Genomic DNA, 19,357 nt, shown 5'->3' on the forward strand with positions numbered 1-19,357 from the left:
GCAGAGCAGCCAAACAGCCTCTCTCTCAGGAGAGAAAGAGCAGCCCGGTACAACTGGGGTGGATGGGTCTCCAGTTTCCACTGGTGTTGCCATGTGCCCTCTCTTGGCTCCTTGGGGATTCAGTGATCCAGCCGCCCCTGCTGACCTTGGCAGGGAAGCACTCCCACAGCGGCTCTGACTATAGCCACACGGGGAAGGACAGAAAAATGCCCTTTTATTATTAACAAGACTGAGGGAGGCAGTCTATCATTTCTGGGTTGGGTGGTATCTGTCAGCAAAAAAATGAGCTGCTAACTCTCTGGGAAGCATTAAGAGCAGTGATAGGAGAAATAATTGCTTATGCCGAGTGCAAAGAAAAGATGCCTCAGCGGAATGGAGGCCTTTAGCAAGGCAGGTGGATCCAGGCGGAGGGAGGGAGGGAGGCACAGCTCCCTGATGACCCCTGGAGAGAGAAAGCAGCGGGAGGGGCAAAGTGAAACCCGCAAAACTTAAGTGTGGAAAGATCCCCTGGAGGCACAGGCAGTGCTATTGGAAGAATAAAGCGAAAATGGAGAAATGGCTAAGCAGCATGACAGCACAGACGGGTGGGATGAAGGAGTTCATCCTCCTGCCCGGCAAAGGGAGGTTTTTCCCTTCCGAAAGCCTTCACTCACGCACATCTTCCCCTTCTCTAGTCCTGCTCCCTCCGGAACTGGGCTGCTGCCTCATGATAAAGCTTTTTCTTCTTCTCTCACTTCCTTTCCGGACTGAGTGCCAAGCCTCCTGGGTTCACTTGGAGTGGCAGAAGCAGTCTTTTTGTCCCCTCATCCCCGACCTAGCCCTGAAAACACTCACACCTCCAGTTTGCACAAGAGCTGTGCTCTGGGAATGTTTTTTTAATGCCATATCTTTATAATGTGAGTAATAGCTTAATGAAATTATTAGAAAAAGACAAGACACAAAATCATTTGTAAACATGTAATGCAATGAGACAAGGAAGGAAATATTTAAAAATGTTAAAGGCACTGAGTTGGGAATGTCTGATATTGCCTTCATTATACGATAATGTATTTTCCAAATTATTTATAAATAAGCAGGCCTTTTAAAATGAGTTTAAAAAGCACCTAATAGAGCTATGAAAACCAATGTCTAAGGCTGATAAAAACCTACCACAGCAGCCTGTAAGTCACTGGTTTCATTCACCAAACACTCCAAATGACACACCGTTGCCAGATGAACCTTCTTGGGACTTTGAGCAGATCCCTGTCCCGCTCAAACTTTGCACAGCTTCCTACTCCCCATCCCCCTACCCCAAATCAAATGGGAACCCCCGCAGCTCCATGACCATCCCCAGCTCACTGCGTTAGAGTTGGTCCTTTGCATGTCTATGACCCCTGTGAGATAGGAGCTTCTGGAGGGAGAGCAGCGAACGTTTCTCTAATCCTGCTCCTCAAACTCAGGTTAAAACCCAAACAGGTGTCCACTCCTCTGAAAAGTTTAGTAGGAGTGATTCCAAATCCTCACATTCCATTTAGAATCACTGTTTACTGAAGGTTCTCAGTGTAACTTGAACATCAATTCAAACCTTTGGTAAACATATCCCTCTTTTGAAGGGACTACAGAGCTATCTAATTTTCTTTGTTCCTAATTAATGTGACAAAGAGCTGAACCAATGCAACTGAATTCAACGGACTGCTTTTTAGCAAGAGGCTGGAATTACAGTGCAAATTCAGAAGCTGCTCTCTTAGACTCATGGAGAGGTTCAGGACTGGGACAGGCATCCGGTGTGGGGTCAAAGAGTACCAGGAATCTATTTCCAGAATCCACAGCCATTTCCCCCAGTGCTTCCCAGAGTCTAAAGTGATCTCTGTTGGAGACACATGTTGGGGGGAAGCCCTAAGAAGAACAAATCATCTCCACTGGGTTCAGTGCTGAAATACTGAGAGAAGACCCAGTTTCCCAATTGGGGAGCCAGGCTGCTCTGGCAGGCTAGAGAGCGTAAGCCCTTGCTCCATACCCCATGCCTCTCTGAGACACATGGATGGGATCTCCAGAGCACTGCCATCTCTGAGGCACCTAAATTCCAGGACTTAGCACAGAACCTGGAAAGCAGGGGTCTGAGGAAAAGCCATCTGAAGTCAGGTCTGTCCCAGGTTGATGGCAGAAGCCCCGAATCACAAGTCTGTTTACTGAAGAACCTGGAGGAGCCACACAATTCATTCGTTTGCTTTTTAGATCTCCTTCCCATGGAGTGTAACCCATGTGTGTGCAGAGCCAAATACACACCTACACACTCTCACAGAATGCACGTGCTGCTGAGCAAAGAGGCAGTGTGACATTCTAACACTTACGACCTACTACTGCCAGAGTTATTTTTAAAACAGGTTTTTCTTACTCCAAATCTCACCAACTGTGTGATGCTGGGTAAGTCTCTAATCTCTTTGGGCCTCAGTTTCCTCATTTGTATAAAGGAGAGAATAGCACCTTCTTACAGGGCTATTTTGAGGTTAGAGCCGAAGTGTGCAGAGCACATAGCCCGAGGGATGTTTCAGGGATTAAACGCTATCAAGCCTGTAAAGGGTTAGAATACTGCTGGACGCAGAGTAAATATTCAATATAAAGTAGCATTAGTATTTTCAATTATTATTATTTTTATTTCTTTTCAAGTTCATGCTCACATATTATGCAGCTCTTCTTCTGGCAGAATCCTTCACAGGACCTTTGGATGCTAACTCAGCTCAAGTGCTGGCCACTTGTGTGCCTTTGGACAAGTCACTTCATCTCTGAGCCTGATCTCCAAGAGGGGTGGGAACCTGGCCACTTCCTCCCACTAAAGAAATTAGAATCCAAAGAACAACTCCTCTGCAGTCACGTGTTCACAAACATGTGCTAGGGGGTTCTGAGGAGATTTTTGTAATGCATGCTTCCAAAGAAGATACTTGCTTTTTCCAGACAGGCAAGTTCTCTGCAGTCATCCACACCACTCACAGGTGCTTACCTAACGGATCATGCTCCTTCTCTGCTTTGATGCTGTGTCTACACCAAGATTGTATTCTTCTTGAGGACAGAGGCCTGGCCTTGCCCTCCACATGCCCTCAGTATTCGCACACAGTCACACTACATATCCCTTAATAAAGGGGAAATGAGTATCTGTCAATAGGGAACCATCATTCGTGGGCACCTTCAGCTAGGAGCCCAGTAATGAAGCATTCACGTTCAATAGACAAAAGAGCGTTTGTGGATGTAAATTTGAGTTCAGAGGCTGCAAACTGCTTGTTTACAGGGTGACTATTAAGTTTCGTTTGGCGTTCCTACATAAGGCTTTAAAATTTTTTGAGTTGGTTTCCAATCTTTAAAAATTGGGAGATTTGGCATAAAAAAATCTAGATTTCGGTTACTATTGAATAACTGGAAGATCTGGCAACAATCTCGGCTTAAACAATCAGCAGTAGCTGAAGAATAGCTGCGCTTTTTACTGCTCTCCAGGTCACTACAGTCTCTACGACTCCCTCAAGGCTTTCCAGAACTATCCCTGGATCTAACTGTTAATCATTAACCTTCAAAGTTTAGGAATTAACCCTTGCTTTGCTTGCATCTATGAGTGTACTACATTTAAAGTCGTGTGTTTTGCATGAAGTACTCCAGAAATGTAAAGAGGAGGGACAAACTTGACCAAAGTCTGCAAACATTTACTGGATGGCTCCGAGGAGATCTCTGTAACGCATGCTTCCAAAGAAGATACTTGGTTTTTCCAGATACGCAAGTTATCTATTCTTTCAAGGGAGTCAGAGCAAAGAGATAAATCTCATGTCACTTATCAAAGCAAACTGAAGCAGAAGTAAATAGTGGCCTGAAAGGCAGAAAAGCAATTTTAAAAAATTAATAAATGATGAGACTATTAACAGCACACAAAAAGGGTTTGCTTTTTTCTCCTATTTAATGTGATTTTTACCTTAAACACTGTGTCCCTTTAGGAAAGGGAAGAAAAGTTAATAAAGGAACCTATCACTCAAACTTAATTTTTAGTATGGCAAATAAACTGTTTTAATGAAAGGGTTGAAATCCCCAGGTTTGCACATTAAATTTTCATTTGTAGTAGAGAATGGAAATTATTGATTCAGCCGTGGCATCATACATTTTGAATCCTACCGTGCCTCAGAAGCCGGGTGCAAATGTGTCGGCAGCATTTTGACACAGGGTGAGCACAGGGTGGGTGAGGGTGTGGGGAAAGGGATACAGAGATGAGAAGGAGGCAGACTGGCTCTTCACATAAAGAAAATAATCAATGTTCCTTGTCTCTAAGATCCACTTAGACAAGCACTGATGGCATGAAGGGCCAGGGGGTGCATTCTGAGATCAGAAAAGCCAGGTCCACTCAGTCTTTTGGGAAATCCCAACGGCTTCATGGAATACTTTAAAAAAAAGCAGAATGGATGGCTGATGATTTGATCCTAAGCTCTTGGGGAGGTTTGATTTTCAAGAAAACTGTAGAGGAAAGAAAAGTACCTTTCTCAGTTCAAGGTCACGGTGTCCATCAAGGGAAGAGTAAATATCTGACATTCTAATGCTGAACTGACTAGCTCAGAAAAATCAATCAAACCCACAAATACAGCTCTCAACCTGGTGTGGCCTCATCAGAGTCGGGTGACATGCACATCCCATCTTTAAGTAAAGCATGAAAACAGGTATGTTTTTCCTTTGAAAGAAATTAATCTTCCTGCCTCTCAGAGGACTACCCCATAATTAAACAACTCTCATTTATTTCCCCCTTAGAGAACTCATAGGGATTGATTCTAAGCTGAGACTGAGGCAAGCTGAATCAAGCCCATTTTGGGGTCTTTGTGTACAACCGATTCTATGAGATCAGGGAAGCAATCATTTTCAGAAATAAGCTAAACTCAGTTGCAAAAGTAAAGCTCCTTGAAAGGATGGGAGGGAGGGAAAGAAAGAGACAAGAAAGGAAGGAAGGAAGCAAGAAGGGAAGGAAGGAAGAAGGGAGGGAAGGAAAGAAGGAAGAAAGGAAAGGAGGAGGGAAAGAAAGAGGGAAAGAAGGAAAGAAAGGCAATCACAAAATATATTCCCAAAAAGAGAAGGTTCTGTTTTGTTTTTGTTTTGATTACCTCCCAGCTAAGATTATCTTACACCAGTAGCCTCCTCTGTCAGTCTGGATGTTGGAAAAGTAGCTCTGCTGAACTAAAAAGTTTTGGTTTTGTTTTCAGACACTGAGAGCTGGTACCATCTATAGATTTCCATTCTGGGAGAGGTTTCTCTTTTGTCCTACTTTGCGTCAGACCTGCTGTTGTGAGGATAAGGGTACCCAGGAGACACCTCCTTGTGGTTTAATAGGCTATGAAGGATGGGACTCATTAATCGGCTGGCAGCTGCCCTGAAACAGGACGCTGCCTGGAGGTGGAGGAAGAAAGGGAAGGGAGGCTGAGGCAGGCTCCGTCCAGGAGACCACCACTGGCTCTCAGAGGGGCACCTTGAAGCAAACAGCACTGCCTCCTAAAGGATCTCCACAAGGTGAAGTCTGAACCGAGAGAGTGACAATCCAGCCCCAGAAACCTCTGTCTGGAGGAGCAGGCTCTGGGTAACTGTTTTTCCTTTTCAACTTAAAACAACCCCTCCTAAGATATTATCTACTGGTCTATTATTTTTGGATTGCTAGAATGTTACTTTTTCTGTCATTCCTTTACTAAGCTCCCATCAATTTTATAGTACCCGTCCCTATTACACTAGTGTGTTTATTTATAACTCATTTTTTCCTTTTGAGTCTAGGTTAGGAAGATTCTCTCAGCCCTTAGGTAACGCCAAGCTGCTTGGCCTGGCACACAGGCCCCTGCCCACCTCCCATCCTCATCTTTTCATCACCTCCCCACCCAAACTTAGGCCATATTCTTCTATATGCTGTTCCCCACTCATAAGGTTTATGTACATTTTCACAGCTTTGTATGTGCTCTGCCCTCTGTCTGGAACAGGTTCCCTGCCTCATTTTCCTCCTGTGGTTCAGTTCTGGGCATCTTTGCAGACTCGGGCTCACAGGCATTTTTGGTGGGGCAGTCATCCCTGACACCCCATCTGCCCTCTGGATTGGAGGTCCCACAGCTTGTGGTCCCTTCCCTCTACTCAGCCCTCACCTCACTCTTCTGTAATGCTCTGCGTCCCCTGCTGAGTACAGAGGAAGGTAAATGTCTTTTGAATAAAGAACACCACTTCCAGCTCCCTCATAGCCTGGATTTATTAGATCAAAGAGATGAAATTTAACGAAGGCCTTCTGAATCAGGAGCCAGCATATCACCTCTTACCTTTATGGTTTTGGTCTGGAGTCTGAGTCCATTTAAAGTGTTGATGGCTTTCTCTGCATCCTTTGGATCAATATAGTTAACGAATCCATACCCTAAACTCTGTCCTGTGGAAACATTTTTTAAAAGGGGGGGGGGAGGGAGAGAGAGAGAGAGAGAGAGAGTGCTCAGTATCTTTATAGAGGTAACACTTCCCATTGCAGTGTGTCAAACCCTCTTCTAGCATACGCTTCCTTTCATGCCAGAATTTACCCCCAGGATGAGAAGTTTCCAGTTCTTCCATCTCTTACTCTGGTCAGCCTTTAAACTCACAGGAGCTGCCCTAGCTGGCAATGGGTAAGTGCCCCTGCACATCCACACCATATATACACAAGTGTCCACTTAATCTGGAAGAGGCAGCACTGGATAGTGGAAAAGGAGCAGGTGTGGTTTGTTGGAAGAGATCTGAACTGGAGTCTAGGCTTTCCCTATCAGCTGTGTGACTTTGGAGCAAGGTCATTTCATCTCCTGCATTTTCCCCACATTTCTCCTCTGGAGATAACAGCACTTGCCAAAGACAGGTCTGGGAGGGTTAATGAGATATTGTATATAAAATGCTGATCAAGGACATTGCCTAGAACATAGTAGCTGCTCAACAAAAGACAGCCACGCTATGCTCAGTCCTGTTAAACTGGGGCGATCACTCAATGCCGTGGCTGTGTCTGTCGCCCTGGTCATGCGGTCATGCCAGCCATGCCCACACTAGGAGGAATGTAGCAGGATCTGAGCAGCCACACCTGGAGATGGTTATAGTGAAGCCATGGCTAGAATTTAAAGCAGTTGCTACAAACGATTTGTTGCCCTTATCATCCCCCCAGCCCAGAACAACACAAAAAAGGGAGGGGGTTCCACTGGAAAGAACCGGGGAGCTCCTGACAGAAAGGGGAGAGTGCAAACATATTCTGCAAAGAGAATTTAGCTACTTTAGGTGGAGATGGCATCAACTTGTCTGCAAAGAGAGGTAGCAAGTGACAGGGCTCCCCCCTAAGTGAAATAAAAATAATGTGCTTGCGATCGTGCCACTGATTATAAATAGTCCATCAGCTCTGCCATGTGTCATCAGCCAGAAATATCATTAGGAAACTTTACATTTTCTGACATACCCTTTAAGAAACACAGAGCTTAGGGTGGCTGCAAAACCAGCTTGAACTTCCCAGGCAATGTTATTGATTTGTGGGCGGCAGCAGAGCCGAAGGGGAGGAAAATGACAGGACATCACATGTCAGGGAGGAGTGATTACATAAAGCTCTCTTTGGAATACCGGGGCCAGGGCTGGGAGACAATACAGCAAAAAGCCTGCCATGTCCTGGTGACAGGAGCCCATTTCAGCAGCCAAAAAATCTTTCCAACAGCTTCTGTTTTGCTGGTAAATGTCTGTGTTTGTGTTGGTTGTAGGAGGGAACCTGGGAAAACAAGTTGGGTTCTGGATCAGAAAATGGGTGACTTTGCTATCCTTTACAGGATGGAAGCAAGGAGAATCATGAGGAAACAATTGCATTTTTGTCCCCAAAATGAGAAACCCCAAATGGTAATATTTTCCATTAAGACATTCCTTTGTGTTTTGGAATAACAGGGTAAGAATAGGAAAGACAGGGGCAAATTTGGCCAGATATGCCCTTCACCAGCCAGACTTAGTAACTGAAGAAGGAGAGAATGCTGAGCATATTCCAGGTGCTGGGACCCTTCTCATTGCAGGTCACTGTGCATGTGTGGTGTGTGAGTCGGGTGTGTGTGTGTGTGTGTGTATGCAGGAGAGTAAGAGTGAGAGAGAATTACAAGACCCTGCCACATGTTCCGAGAAACATTTTGCAAATCCAAAAATATAAGAGACTAATTTCATTGGTTTAAAAATACCATTTATCCAAAATTTGGCTCCACCTCAACAAGCCTAACTAAGCCCTCCTAATTAAATCCATTTTCATTATGCAAATTTATTAGTCCTATTTACCTGGTATATGAGAGAGGCCTTAAAAATTGCTGTACTAAAATATTCTTACAGATTAAAGACTTGAATGTAAGACCCGAAACCATGAAACTTCTAAAATACTCTTACAATTATTTCTTTTAAACAGTCATGTACCAAGTTGAGCTGCTTTAAAGGGCATTTTTAAAGCAATAATCTCAATGATAAAGCTTATGAATGAGTTCTAGGAACGGGTCAAATAGTCTATCAAGCTAAATATGATTTGTGTAAAATTAAAATGAAATGTGAAAAAATATAGACAAAACACTTACTACTTAACTGCAAACACTGGACCTAAATCCAAATAGTTCATGATTCATCACAACGATGGAATACATGTGGAGGAATTTATCACGCCTACTAGTGGTGCATGTTCCCTGGTAAACTATCTTTCTTTCTAATTATTCACATATTTATAGAAATCTAAAATAAATACAGTGCAGCCCTGGTGGTCTAGTGGTTAAGCTTCAGTGTTCTCACCACCACGGCCCGGGTGTGTTTCCAGTTAGGGAACATCACCTGTCTGTTGGTTGTCATCCTGTGGCTGCATGTTGCTGTGATGCTGAAAGCTATGCCAGTGGTATTTCAAATACCAGCGGTGTCATCCATGGTGGACAGGTCTCAGCGGAGTTTCCAGGGTAAAAGAGACTAGTAAGAAGGATCAGGCTACACACTTCCAAAAAAAGTGGCCATGCAAACCCCGTGAATAGCAGTGGAGCATTGCCTGATACAGCACCGGAAGGTGAAAGGATGGAACAAAAAGACGGGGAATGGTTCCACTTTGCTGTACTCAGGTCTCCAGGAGTCAGATTTGACTCAATGGTACTAACAACAAAAAATAAATTCAGTGGGTATGATTTTTACATTCTATATTTTATCTTTGTTTTAGACTTTTCCTTCAGGAGGAAGGAAAACACTCAGGTCCTAGGAAGGTTCTGAAGGTCAAGGGAAGGAAAGGACTCCTGTCCGGCAAGATGTGTCATACCTCCCCACGCGCATGTATCAGCCCCAAACCCACCATCACCTTAGCACCTGACTGCAATTAGCACAACTGTATTAGCCTCATCCGCTCTGCGTTTAGAGAGAGACTGCATTTAACATCAAGAATGAGGGTGCTTTGGGGAAAACTAAAAACCAGATGAATATCATTTCAGAAAGGAAGGGGAAAAAAGAATGGCGATTCTCCTTGATATAAAATAATGAACTGCAAACTCTAAAACAGAACACTGCATTGAAAAGAGGAGGACAGAAGTGGGACAACTTGCCTGTGAATTGAAAGATAAGAGATAAACTGGCAGCACAAGGAAATGACCTGTGGTTAGCCTAGTTCACGAACAGGCTTCTTCATGTGCTTCTTGCCATCGTAGGAGGAGTTCAGCTTAGGCTAATAAAAAATACTTGATGGAACCAAGTAATCTTTTTTAAAACACTCTAGAACTAAGCATTCTCTTTTTAAAATCCTCTAGAGAGGATTAAATCCCTAGGTAGAAAATATAAAAACTCAAGCCTTATTTCTTTCAGAAACTGTTTCAGTAGTAGAGTAAAATGAGGAAGAATTTTGTTTTAATTTTGGTGGCCATATATTGTTGATGGGTTTTGGATTTGCAGTTCTGTATTTAAATGTACATAGAAATATATAGACGAGACACATTCACAAAGAATACCAACACTATTTCCATGGGGACCAAGAAAGCCACCATGCTGGGAAGGCCCAGGGGACCCAGTGTGGAGCCTAGAGCTAAGTGTGTGTGTATCTGCCTCCCAGAAATAGATCAGATCCTTTTATTATTCTTCCAGCCCCCCCACATAACGACATCTTCTTCCTTTATCAGTAGTAGCAAGATTTGATCATATAGGTATGGCGACAGTATTTTCAGAACAGAAAATTAAAACGAATTTTATTTTTGTTCTCAATTTATGAGTTAATTTTGATAGCAAGTTGAACAAACAAAAAAACAGGTCACTGAAGTTATGTATCCTGAATAATCAATAAAGAAAAAATAAAGTCAATAAAGAAAAGATAAGATAGTAAGATACGAAGACTGCCTCCAAAATGTAGAAACTATAGTGAATATCTGGCTCCTTGATGCCCAGGTGATCTACAATCCTTCCATGTGACCAGTCCTTAATAGTCCTGTCCAGCAGGCATGGGCGAGGCGTCCCCAGGGACCACACATGGGCAGGAAATGAATTCTTGGCAGTTTGGGATGGAAACTTAAAGTTAGAATGTAGTTTCCAAGGGAAAACTGTTATACATAATAGTGACATTTTAAGGCACTTCAGCGTATTTTGGATTAAACAGGTTCTTGTTTTTAACAAGCTCTTCTTAAATGTGAACCTGAATATCTCTTTTATAAATTGCTCACATGTGCACACACACACCACAAACACATGATGTGTTCTCCAACTATGACATGGCAATATCTCTATTCTGTTACAATAATCTGTTTACCTAACTTCTCCCCTTAGAAACCAAACACTTTTCCCCACAAGAACTAGCTTATAAACCTTGGCATCCTTGAACATAGTAGGTACTCAACAAATATTGGATAAGTGAAAGAATGGATACACACATTTGTACTAATTCTCCATTTCTGGGAGTATATGACCAGAACGTTTTTATGTTCAGGGGAGAAGAGGTAAAGAAAAGAGTACCTGGAGAATTCATTTTGCATTTGTGAGAAAGGGAGAAGACGACAAGCTGACACCAGGGACTGGAAAACAACGCACAAACCAAAAATGTCCTGGATGGGTCCTCCTCCAGCACAGATGAGGGGAACAATAAAAACCATCCCTGCCCCCCTTCCCTCAGAGACTCTTGAGTTTCCAAAGTGCTTTCCCACCCATTCTGTCACACTTGATTCTCACAATAACCTTGTGGGAGAGAAAATCATCCTCTCACAGATGTGGAAACCAAAGCTCAGAGAGAGCAGTGATTTGCCCTATTTATATATTACAGAGCTGAATCTTAGTCTAGATCAGCGTTGGCAAACTTTTTTATGTGTAGGGTGAGGTAGGAAATAGTTTAGGATTGATGGGTCCTCTGATGTCTGTCATGCCAACTCTGCCACTGTAGCATGAAAGCAGCCATAGACAATATGTAAACAAACGAGTGTGGCTGTGTTCCAATAAAACTTTATTTAGAAACACAGGCAGTGGGCTCAATTTAGTCTTTGGGCCATAGTTTGCTGACCCCTTGGTCTAGACCTTTCGACTCCAAATCCATTACCCTTTGCCATAACCACAGTTACTCCATGTGAGCTAAAATGTTATTGACAACTATTTTGAGACTCTAATATACCTCTGAGTCTTTTTTGAACCACGTAAAAAAAAGTAAATTATCTTCAATAGTTTGTGTTAAGCATTTTTATTATATTCAGACTTTAGGAAGTGTCACCATCATAGCTGATTACAACCCCTCATTTTCCTAGTCATTCTGGACAGAAGTTGTTTTCCCTTGCCTGTGGGGTCCTAGAGGTTATGACAGCAGGACCCTGAATGAGACATCTTCACGGCTGATGGCAGCAGCAGAGAAGCTGTCCCCTCGCAGGGCTGGATGGAAGGAACCTCAGCATTTCTGCACTGCCAACCTGCACACCTTGCTCTTTCTTTCTTCAAAAGTCGTCATTCTCCAGAAACCTAATAGCTACTTCCCTTATCTGAAGAGCCCCCAAGGGGGCAGCCAGATGGGTAGCTGCCGTTGATGAAAACTTCTGAGTTGAGTAAGGAATTTTTGTGGATGTTAGAACCCCTAGCTCAGGCTGAAATTCTGTTCTCAAAGCACATGATAAAACCCCCAGTCACCTCAAGATCACCTGTATGGCAGTAATCCACACACTGGGTTAACCGTAGCAAACTTTAAATTCCAGGACTCCCTTCCTGCCAGTCCCTCGATGACTTTCCCTGCTGCCAGCTGCTCAAATCTACCTGAACACACCCAAAAGACGGTCAGAGAGAACAGCGGCTATTACTGTACGCATACATGTTTGGGGCTCAAACCACACTTGCTGTATAACTTTGGTTAGGTCATTTAAGCTTCACCGGCCTGTTCCCTTATCTGGAAAAACAGGGATGATCCCTTATTCTCACAATCAAAGGATCACTGTGAGGATTAACTGTGTTAACACGTAGACTAACAGCAGCTACGATTTATTCAGCACCTACTTTGTGCCAGGCACTATGTTAAGCGGCCTAATAATGTTACCTAATTTAATCCTGTGTGAAATGGCTACCAACAGGCCCATTGTGCAGATAAGGAAAATGAGGCTAAAACACGTTAACTAATCTGCCCAAAGTCAACCAGCAAGTAGATTCCATGGCTAGGATTTGAATGAGCCCAGGTCTGTGTGACTTCCCAGCTCATGCTTTCTCCTCACGGGGTCTGGGCTCTGTGCAAGGGCACAGCAGAGTCAGGCATCAGGTAAGGACTCAAGGGGATGCACACACCCTGTGCTGGTGTCTCTTCCCCTTCTTAACACTGACTGGAGATACTTCGAGATTCTGGAGCATCCATGGCTCTGCTTCCTCCCATCCCACCTCTTGGGTGTTTACACTGTGTTGGGCCATCTGAATCTTCTTGGCTTTTCTTCTGCAGATTCAGTGTTACTAGAGCCAAGTAGTCAAAGAATTTATTTTTTTGTAGTTCACACAATTGCCTCAAGCTAAGCATGGTTTCAAGTCTTGCTGCTCTAAGTGTGGTTCCAGCACCAGCATCATTGGCATCATCTGGGGACATGTAAGAAACGCAGCTTCAGCTTTTGCTGTGTGACTTCAGCTAAGTTGGTTTCCGAGAAAACTACATATCTAATCCACAGTAACAGGGAAGGGAAGCTCTGATAGGAAAGCTCTCCGAATTACTTAATACAAGGTATTTCTTCTCATCCCTAAATTTTGCTTTCCTGCTTTGCCCTTTTCTGCTACAGTAATCTCATCTGTAAAATGGACAATACTATTTTTTTTCATGGAGTTATTAGGAGGATTAAAAGTGATAATGCATGGAAAGTGCCTGCCATACAACAGATGTTCAACAGATATTGGTTCCTTTTCTTTCTTCTCCCACGCCCCATCAGATACTGCCTTACACTGTTGCCTATGAGGATGCTCTCTCAGCGAGGCCCCACCCTCCTCGAAGATGGAGAACGTTTCAGATGCTTTTCTTTCATATTGGAGCACATAATATGTAATAGGCACATAAATTCCACATGTAACTGGCACCAACTACATGCTAGATACTATGAGTGGGCCCCAAAATGACCAAGAAATTATTCCTGACTTCAAGGGACTTATTACGTAGATGGGAAAGACTGATATAAGAATTAATTATAGCTCAGCAAAAATAATAAATTGACCAAAGATTTTTCTTTTAAAGCTATATATGGGAACAGAGAGGAAGTGGAGACTGATTCTGACTGGGCAGAGTAGGGAAGGCTTCCTGGAGGTGCGGGCATCTGAGCTGGGCTTTGAAGAAGGAGTAGAATTTGGACAGGATTCCCTATCAAAGGGATGAGAGTTCAACCTGGGGTTGTATCTGAGCAGTATATTAATTTATCCACAGGTATTTATTGAGCATCTGTTATGTGCCAGGCATACTTCCATTCACTGGGAATACAGCAGAGAACAAAAAATACTTGGCTTCTGCCATCACTGAATTTATACTCTGACTGGGGGTGAAGCAGCAAGATAAGAAACATAAATAAAATATAAAGTCGGCAGATGATGGTGAGTTCTAGGGAGAAAATAAAGCAGAGAAGGGGGAAACGCAGGTGGGGCATGAGGTTGTAATTTTTTAATAGAGTGGTTAGGTAAAGCCTCACTACTAAGGTGACATGAGAGCAGAGACCTGAGGGAGAGGAGGCAACAAGTTCCCCCAACCTGAGGGAAGAGCATTCCAGGCAGAGAGAATCTTATGTGCAAAGGCCCTGAGGTAGGAGCATGCTTGCCACGTTGGAGCAATGGAACATGAGGGCAACCCACCACTGCACTTGTCAAATGACTGAAAAGAGGAAAGGGGCACCCCTGGTTTCTTCAAGCTGATTCTACGGTGCTGCTGAAGAAGACGTGTGTGAAAGCCACCCCAGCCCCCACCCCTCAACTTTGCACACCAGGTAAACACCTTCAGTGACACACCTTTTCCAAACTGTCTCTTAATGTATCTCTGTTCCCCACTAGACTGAGGAAAACTTGAGGCCAAGATGATATTTTATTTATCTTTGTACCCCCAGGACCCACCAAAGGGTCCTTGACACTGTTGGACATCCAGTAAATGTCTGTTGGGTGAATGAATGAATATCATCTATTCACACACATATTTACATCCTCTTAACCACACTCAATCTGCCATAAATCAACCAGAAAGGGATCAGCAAGAGAAGCAAAATCTTTTACCAGGGCCTCATCTGTGTCCAGAGGATGTTAGTAAGACATATGGAAGCAGACCTCATAAGACACATCTGAAAGACCTGCAGGCTTTGGTCGGAAGGAGAGAAGACTCTACAGGTGCTCAAAGCCCCTTCTAATATTTGAAAGGCTGTCATGGGAAGACAGGAGTAGACTTGTTATATGGGGCCCCAAGGAAGAGAATGAGAATCAGGCAGTAGAAGAAAGGGAGTAGATTTTTGCCTTGATAAAAGAAAGAACTTTCTAATAATGATTTATAAGGATGAGGGCTGCCTTGTGAGATGATAAGGGCCCCAAGGCTAGAAGTGTGCAAACAGAGGCCAGATCTACATTTTATCAGGAGATGCTGCCGCAGTCAGTAAGATGGACCCATAAGATTCCTTCTAATGCTAAGATTCAAAGGTTCTAAATTATATTTATTTTAGACCCAATGCTCACAACTGGTTTCAGTTGATCCTGATTTCTAACTGAGAAAATAAAAGTAATAGAGAATATTTATTAAGCATCTACTATGGGTCAAGTACTTTACATATACCATTATTTAAATCTTTACAATCTCTGAAGTAGGCATTTCTATCCTTTTTTTATAGAAGGGGAAACTGAGGCCCAGAAAGTAGAAGTAACATACCCAGAGTTACCTGGCTAGAGAAGTGTAGCCAGGCCCATCTGACTCCAGAGCCTGGCATGTTCTGCTGTGCACTGGTTTCCTGAATATGTACTCATTTGTATGTTACACACCTGCCCTGACACAGCACAGTGTGCTTGAGACTTTGAGAGCGCCTGGGTTTTCTGGTCCTATCTCCAAGTCCTCATTCTTTCTATTTAATTCCAGTATATACTCCAAAGTATCCAGTTCCCATCTTCCAACTTGCTTGTGCCTGTCAAACTAGATCACAGAATGACAGTCTTGGAAAGGACTTTAGTATTAATCATCTCCAAGTCACTTCTACAGATTCAGAAACTGAGGACCCAGGAAGAAGCAAGAATTCATGGTCTGGTAGGAAAGTCAGAGCTATGAATCAGTAATGATAGTGGAATATGGTTCAGTGTTATGACAGTGAGAAGGAGAGAGGGCTTTCTGGAGGATATACCTGAGCTGAGACTAATGTGAAAAGATTGATAGGAGACAGCCAGGCAATAGACAGAGAAAGGCATTCCAGAAGGAGGGGGCAGCATAAGCATCCATCCCTTGAGGAGAAAGGACTGTCACTCAGTTTACAGCCATCACTTCCAGGAGGCCGCTGGTTGTTGACGTCAACCTGAGCTGTCAATACCATTTCTAAGTTGAATCTGTGCTCAGATGCATATATGAGACCTCCTCATACCTCTGGTAGAGATTCAGGAATCATTTAGGCATCTGAAATTTTAAGTGCGTCTGCTCTCTGCCAACAACAAACACTATTAACAAAGACAGGACCCAGCCTTCCTTATTCTGAATTCCCAAAGTATTTAAAATCACATTCAGCTAGTACTTGGTTATTTCCAGAGGCTACATTCTGTCTTCCTAAGTAGATATAATTTCCCAGAGGTTGAGAACTTATCATGTGACATCAGGATGGAAACAAGCAAAGCACTTGGCCCACAGTGGGCATTCAATATAAGCTTGTCAAACTAAATGCATTTCTTAGTGGACCCTAAGTTCCTCAAGGGTAGGGATATGGGTCTTATTGATCTTGGTATGACCAATGTCGGGCACATAGCAGGCTTTCAATAAATCTACGTTGAATGGATGAATGAATGAATTCAATAAGCAATGAGTAGTGACAAAAATAGCTATCATTTTTTGTGCTCATTATATGCCAGTCACTGTACCGAGTGTTTTGTTTTATTTTTCCAGCTTTCTTGAGGTGTAATTGACAAATAAAACTGAAAGCTATTAAAGTGTACATCGTGATGATTTAATATACATATACATCTTTTTTTTTTTGGTGAGAACATTTAAGTTCTACCTGAGTGCTTTATTTCTATCATCTCATCTACTCCTTAAAACAATCCTACAAGGTAGACATCATCACTGCCATTTACAATCAGAGACCGATGTCCAGAGGCCTCAGATCCAAGACCCAAGTCCATCTGGCTCCACAGCTCATACAGGCTTTTAATAGAGTTTCCTGACTTCGGAGAAGATATCAACCAAACTGCTCAAGTAAATGTAAAGCAACGCTTCTGTTACTGGGGTAAAGCACATGGAAATTCACGAGTTTATACGATGACTTCCAGCAGTCCCCAAGCAGGAAGGACCAGTTACAAAGCTACACTATTCCATAAAGAAAGCCAATCAATGAATTCTCAAAGGAGTTTTGTTTTGTTTTTAACCTCTCTTGGTTTGCCCTATAAAATAAGTTGCTCCACAGGACAGATCTCCAAATATACCTTTCAATAATAAACCTCAATAAATGAAAAAACTGAACTAATCTGAACCTTATTTTTCTCCCGTCTGTTCAGCAAAGAAAGGCAATTCATAAGATAAAAAGCTAGTACCAACTACTCAGTTTAAAAAAGACCGAAAGGAAAAAATATTCTAGGTGATATACCGGAGACAAAAGAAGACTCAGTGACAACTACCTCACCTTCAGCATTCATCACACACAAAGAAGTGTTCAGACTGATGACCCTGGGGCAATGAAAGATTCTTAATCAAACCAACGTTAAATTAAATTATGTTCAGAATATTCTTACAGACAGGAAAGAATAGTCACACATTTAAAAATATTTTTAACAAGGGTTGAAACAAAAAAAGGAGGATTTTGGCAAACTCCCAGCTAGCCAGAGAAATGAACCAGAATTCTTAATTCGTGGTTGGCTTACTCTCACATGAAACAAAGGTCTGGATGTCAGACAGACTAGACTTTCCACCCAGAACGGATGCCAACCAACAGGTGACTCCAGAAATGCAGCTGATGTGAGACGGCAATTTGGCAACAAAGGAAGAAGAGGTAGAAAAAGTTATCAGGTTAATACTAATCACATACACTGTAATTAGCCTTCGGGCAAAATGAGACTGTCTGTGGGTGAAAGGAATTGCTGTATTTAACACTAAGACAATGGCTTCCAAAACTCCTATCAAACACAGTTCTGATAAAGGGCACGCGGAGGCTGCTGATATTATGTTGGGATTTAGATTAAATGAGATAAGTTATGTGAGAGGGCTGGCATAAGGTAGAGCTTCAGAAATATTGACTGAATATAAATCTATCAAGACTGCCTGTATTCAAAACCAAAGAAAATTCATGGCTCTTGACGAGGAGGTGAGATAAATAACTTGTCTGTGCAGAGATAAGTCAGGATGTCAAATATGAGCCAGAGAAGGACTGTCTGAGAACCTCTGTCAGTGTGTCGTTTCTGAAATAAGGGCATGGGGCTCTCTGGCTTAACCACGACTATCCATGTGAGATGCAGAGGTGAGGACTCCCATCCCTATTGTCAGGAGTTCACTAATGGTAAAGGACCAGATGTGAAGCTCACCACTGTGGTCTGACAGCTCAGTCTGATCCCAACAAATATCAAAAAAGAAGGAAATCCCCCAGATCCATGAAAAACAAAAGAAACAAGAAACAAAAGTATGTTTTCCGTTTTCATCACCATTCAGCTTGTAGGTGAGAAATAAGACATAAAGAAAGAAAAACCCAAGAACAAAAGAACTCATGCAGAAATGGGTCTGTAGAGCAGGCATTAAGGAAGGAAGCCATCTTCCTTGATTTTTTTAAAAGCTAAGGGCTTCTCAGGGAATGGCTACACCAAGCAATTGTGACTGGCCTCATGACACTCAGTCAAGTACCCGGGAGAGATGAAAACGACGGAGCGCCCGGGAATGTGTGCAAGAATCACAAAATGTAAACACATTCTAATGGCTCAGCTGTTTCAGGCAATGGAAAATGAAATGTCACCTGACATCAGGAAACCAAATGAACCCATGATTTAAATCATGCCCAGAACATTCTTAGTACTCAGTAATTTTCCACAAAAGTGCCCAGTATGTGATGGGACTGTGCTGGTGCTAGAGACGGATCCATATGGCGGCATTTTCTGTTCCTCTTGGCAGTTGGTAAGACTTTCCCAGGACACCAAGGCCTTCACTTGCCCACCCACGTGCAGGAGAGGACCCCACCTCTTTCTTAACAAAAGAAATAAGGTCATTAGGTAGGAAATGCCCCAAACTGCCTCCTTCCCTTCTACCCGCAGACTCACCCCTAACAGAGCTCCCTTCCTCCCTCCTGGCTTAGAATGTGGAGTTCACAGAACACTAAAGAAAAAAACGTTCCCTGGGGTACTACTACGTATTATACCATTTCTTTTAAGATTTACAATGCATACTAGCACAGACTCAGGGAAGTAGTGATAAAAACAAATCCCTTTTTAACTTGGTTTACTTGAGTTTCTCAACTCATTTGGTCACAGAACCCCTTTTAAAAAACATATTTACCTACTAAACACCTTTGGGAAAGACTTAGATGAGATTCCCAAAAGAACATTACTCTTTGAAACAGGACTGAAGAGTGCCTCAGGATACAATCACCCTAAGCTGGGAGTTCTGGGCCCCAACTCTGAGCTACAGGTCCTGAGATATCAGAGCGGCCAGCGGAAAAAAGGAAACCAAGCCAAAGAATACTTCTAAGGCCTCTTTTCACTGTGATAGTCTATGATTCTGTTTCTCAGAAGACATTACATAGACTTGCTT

The 19,357-nt window shown here is 42.9% G+C and overlaps 1 protein-coding gene across 20 annotated transcripts in view; it reads right to left on the reverse strand.

Moving 5' to 3' along the window:
• The window catches only part of ELAVL4 (ELAV like RNA binding protein 4), a 138,372-nt gene that overhangs the window by 17,139 nt on the left and 101,876 nt on the right, over positions 1-19,357 (reverse strand). For all 20 annotated transcript variants that reach the window (XM_070509970.1, XM_070509973.1, XM_070509977.1 and 17 more), the window contains one exon: positions 6,285-6,388. In XM_070509970.1, coding sequence (XP_070366071.1) covers positions 6,285-6,388 — 104 coding nt within the window. The remainder of the gene's footprint in view (positions 1-6,284; positions 6,389-19,357) is intronic.

Source organism: Equus asinus, chromosome 5 (assembly GCF_041296235.1).
Source record: "Equus asinus isolate D_3611 breed Donkey chromosome 5, EquAss-T2T_v2, whole genome shotgun sequence".
Taxonomy (NCBI): domain Eukaryota; kingdom Metazoa; phylum Chordata; class Mammalia; order Perissodactyla; family Equidae; genus Equus; species Equus asinus.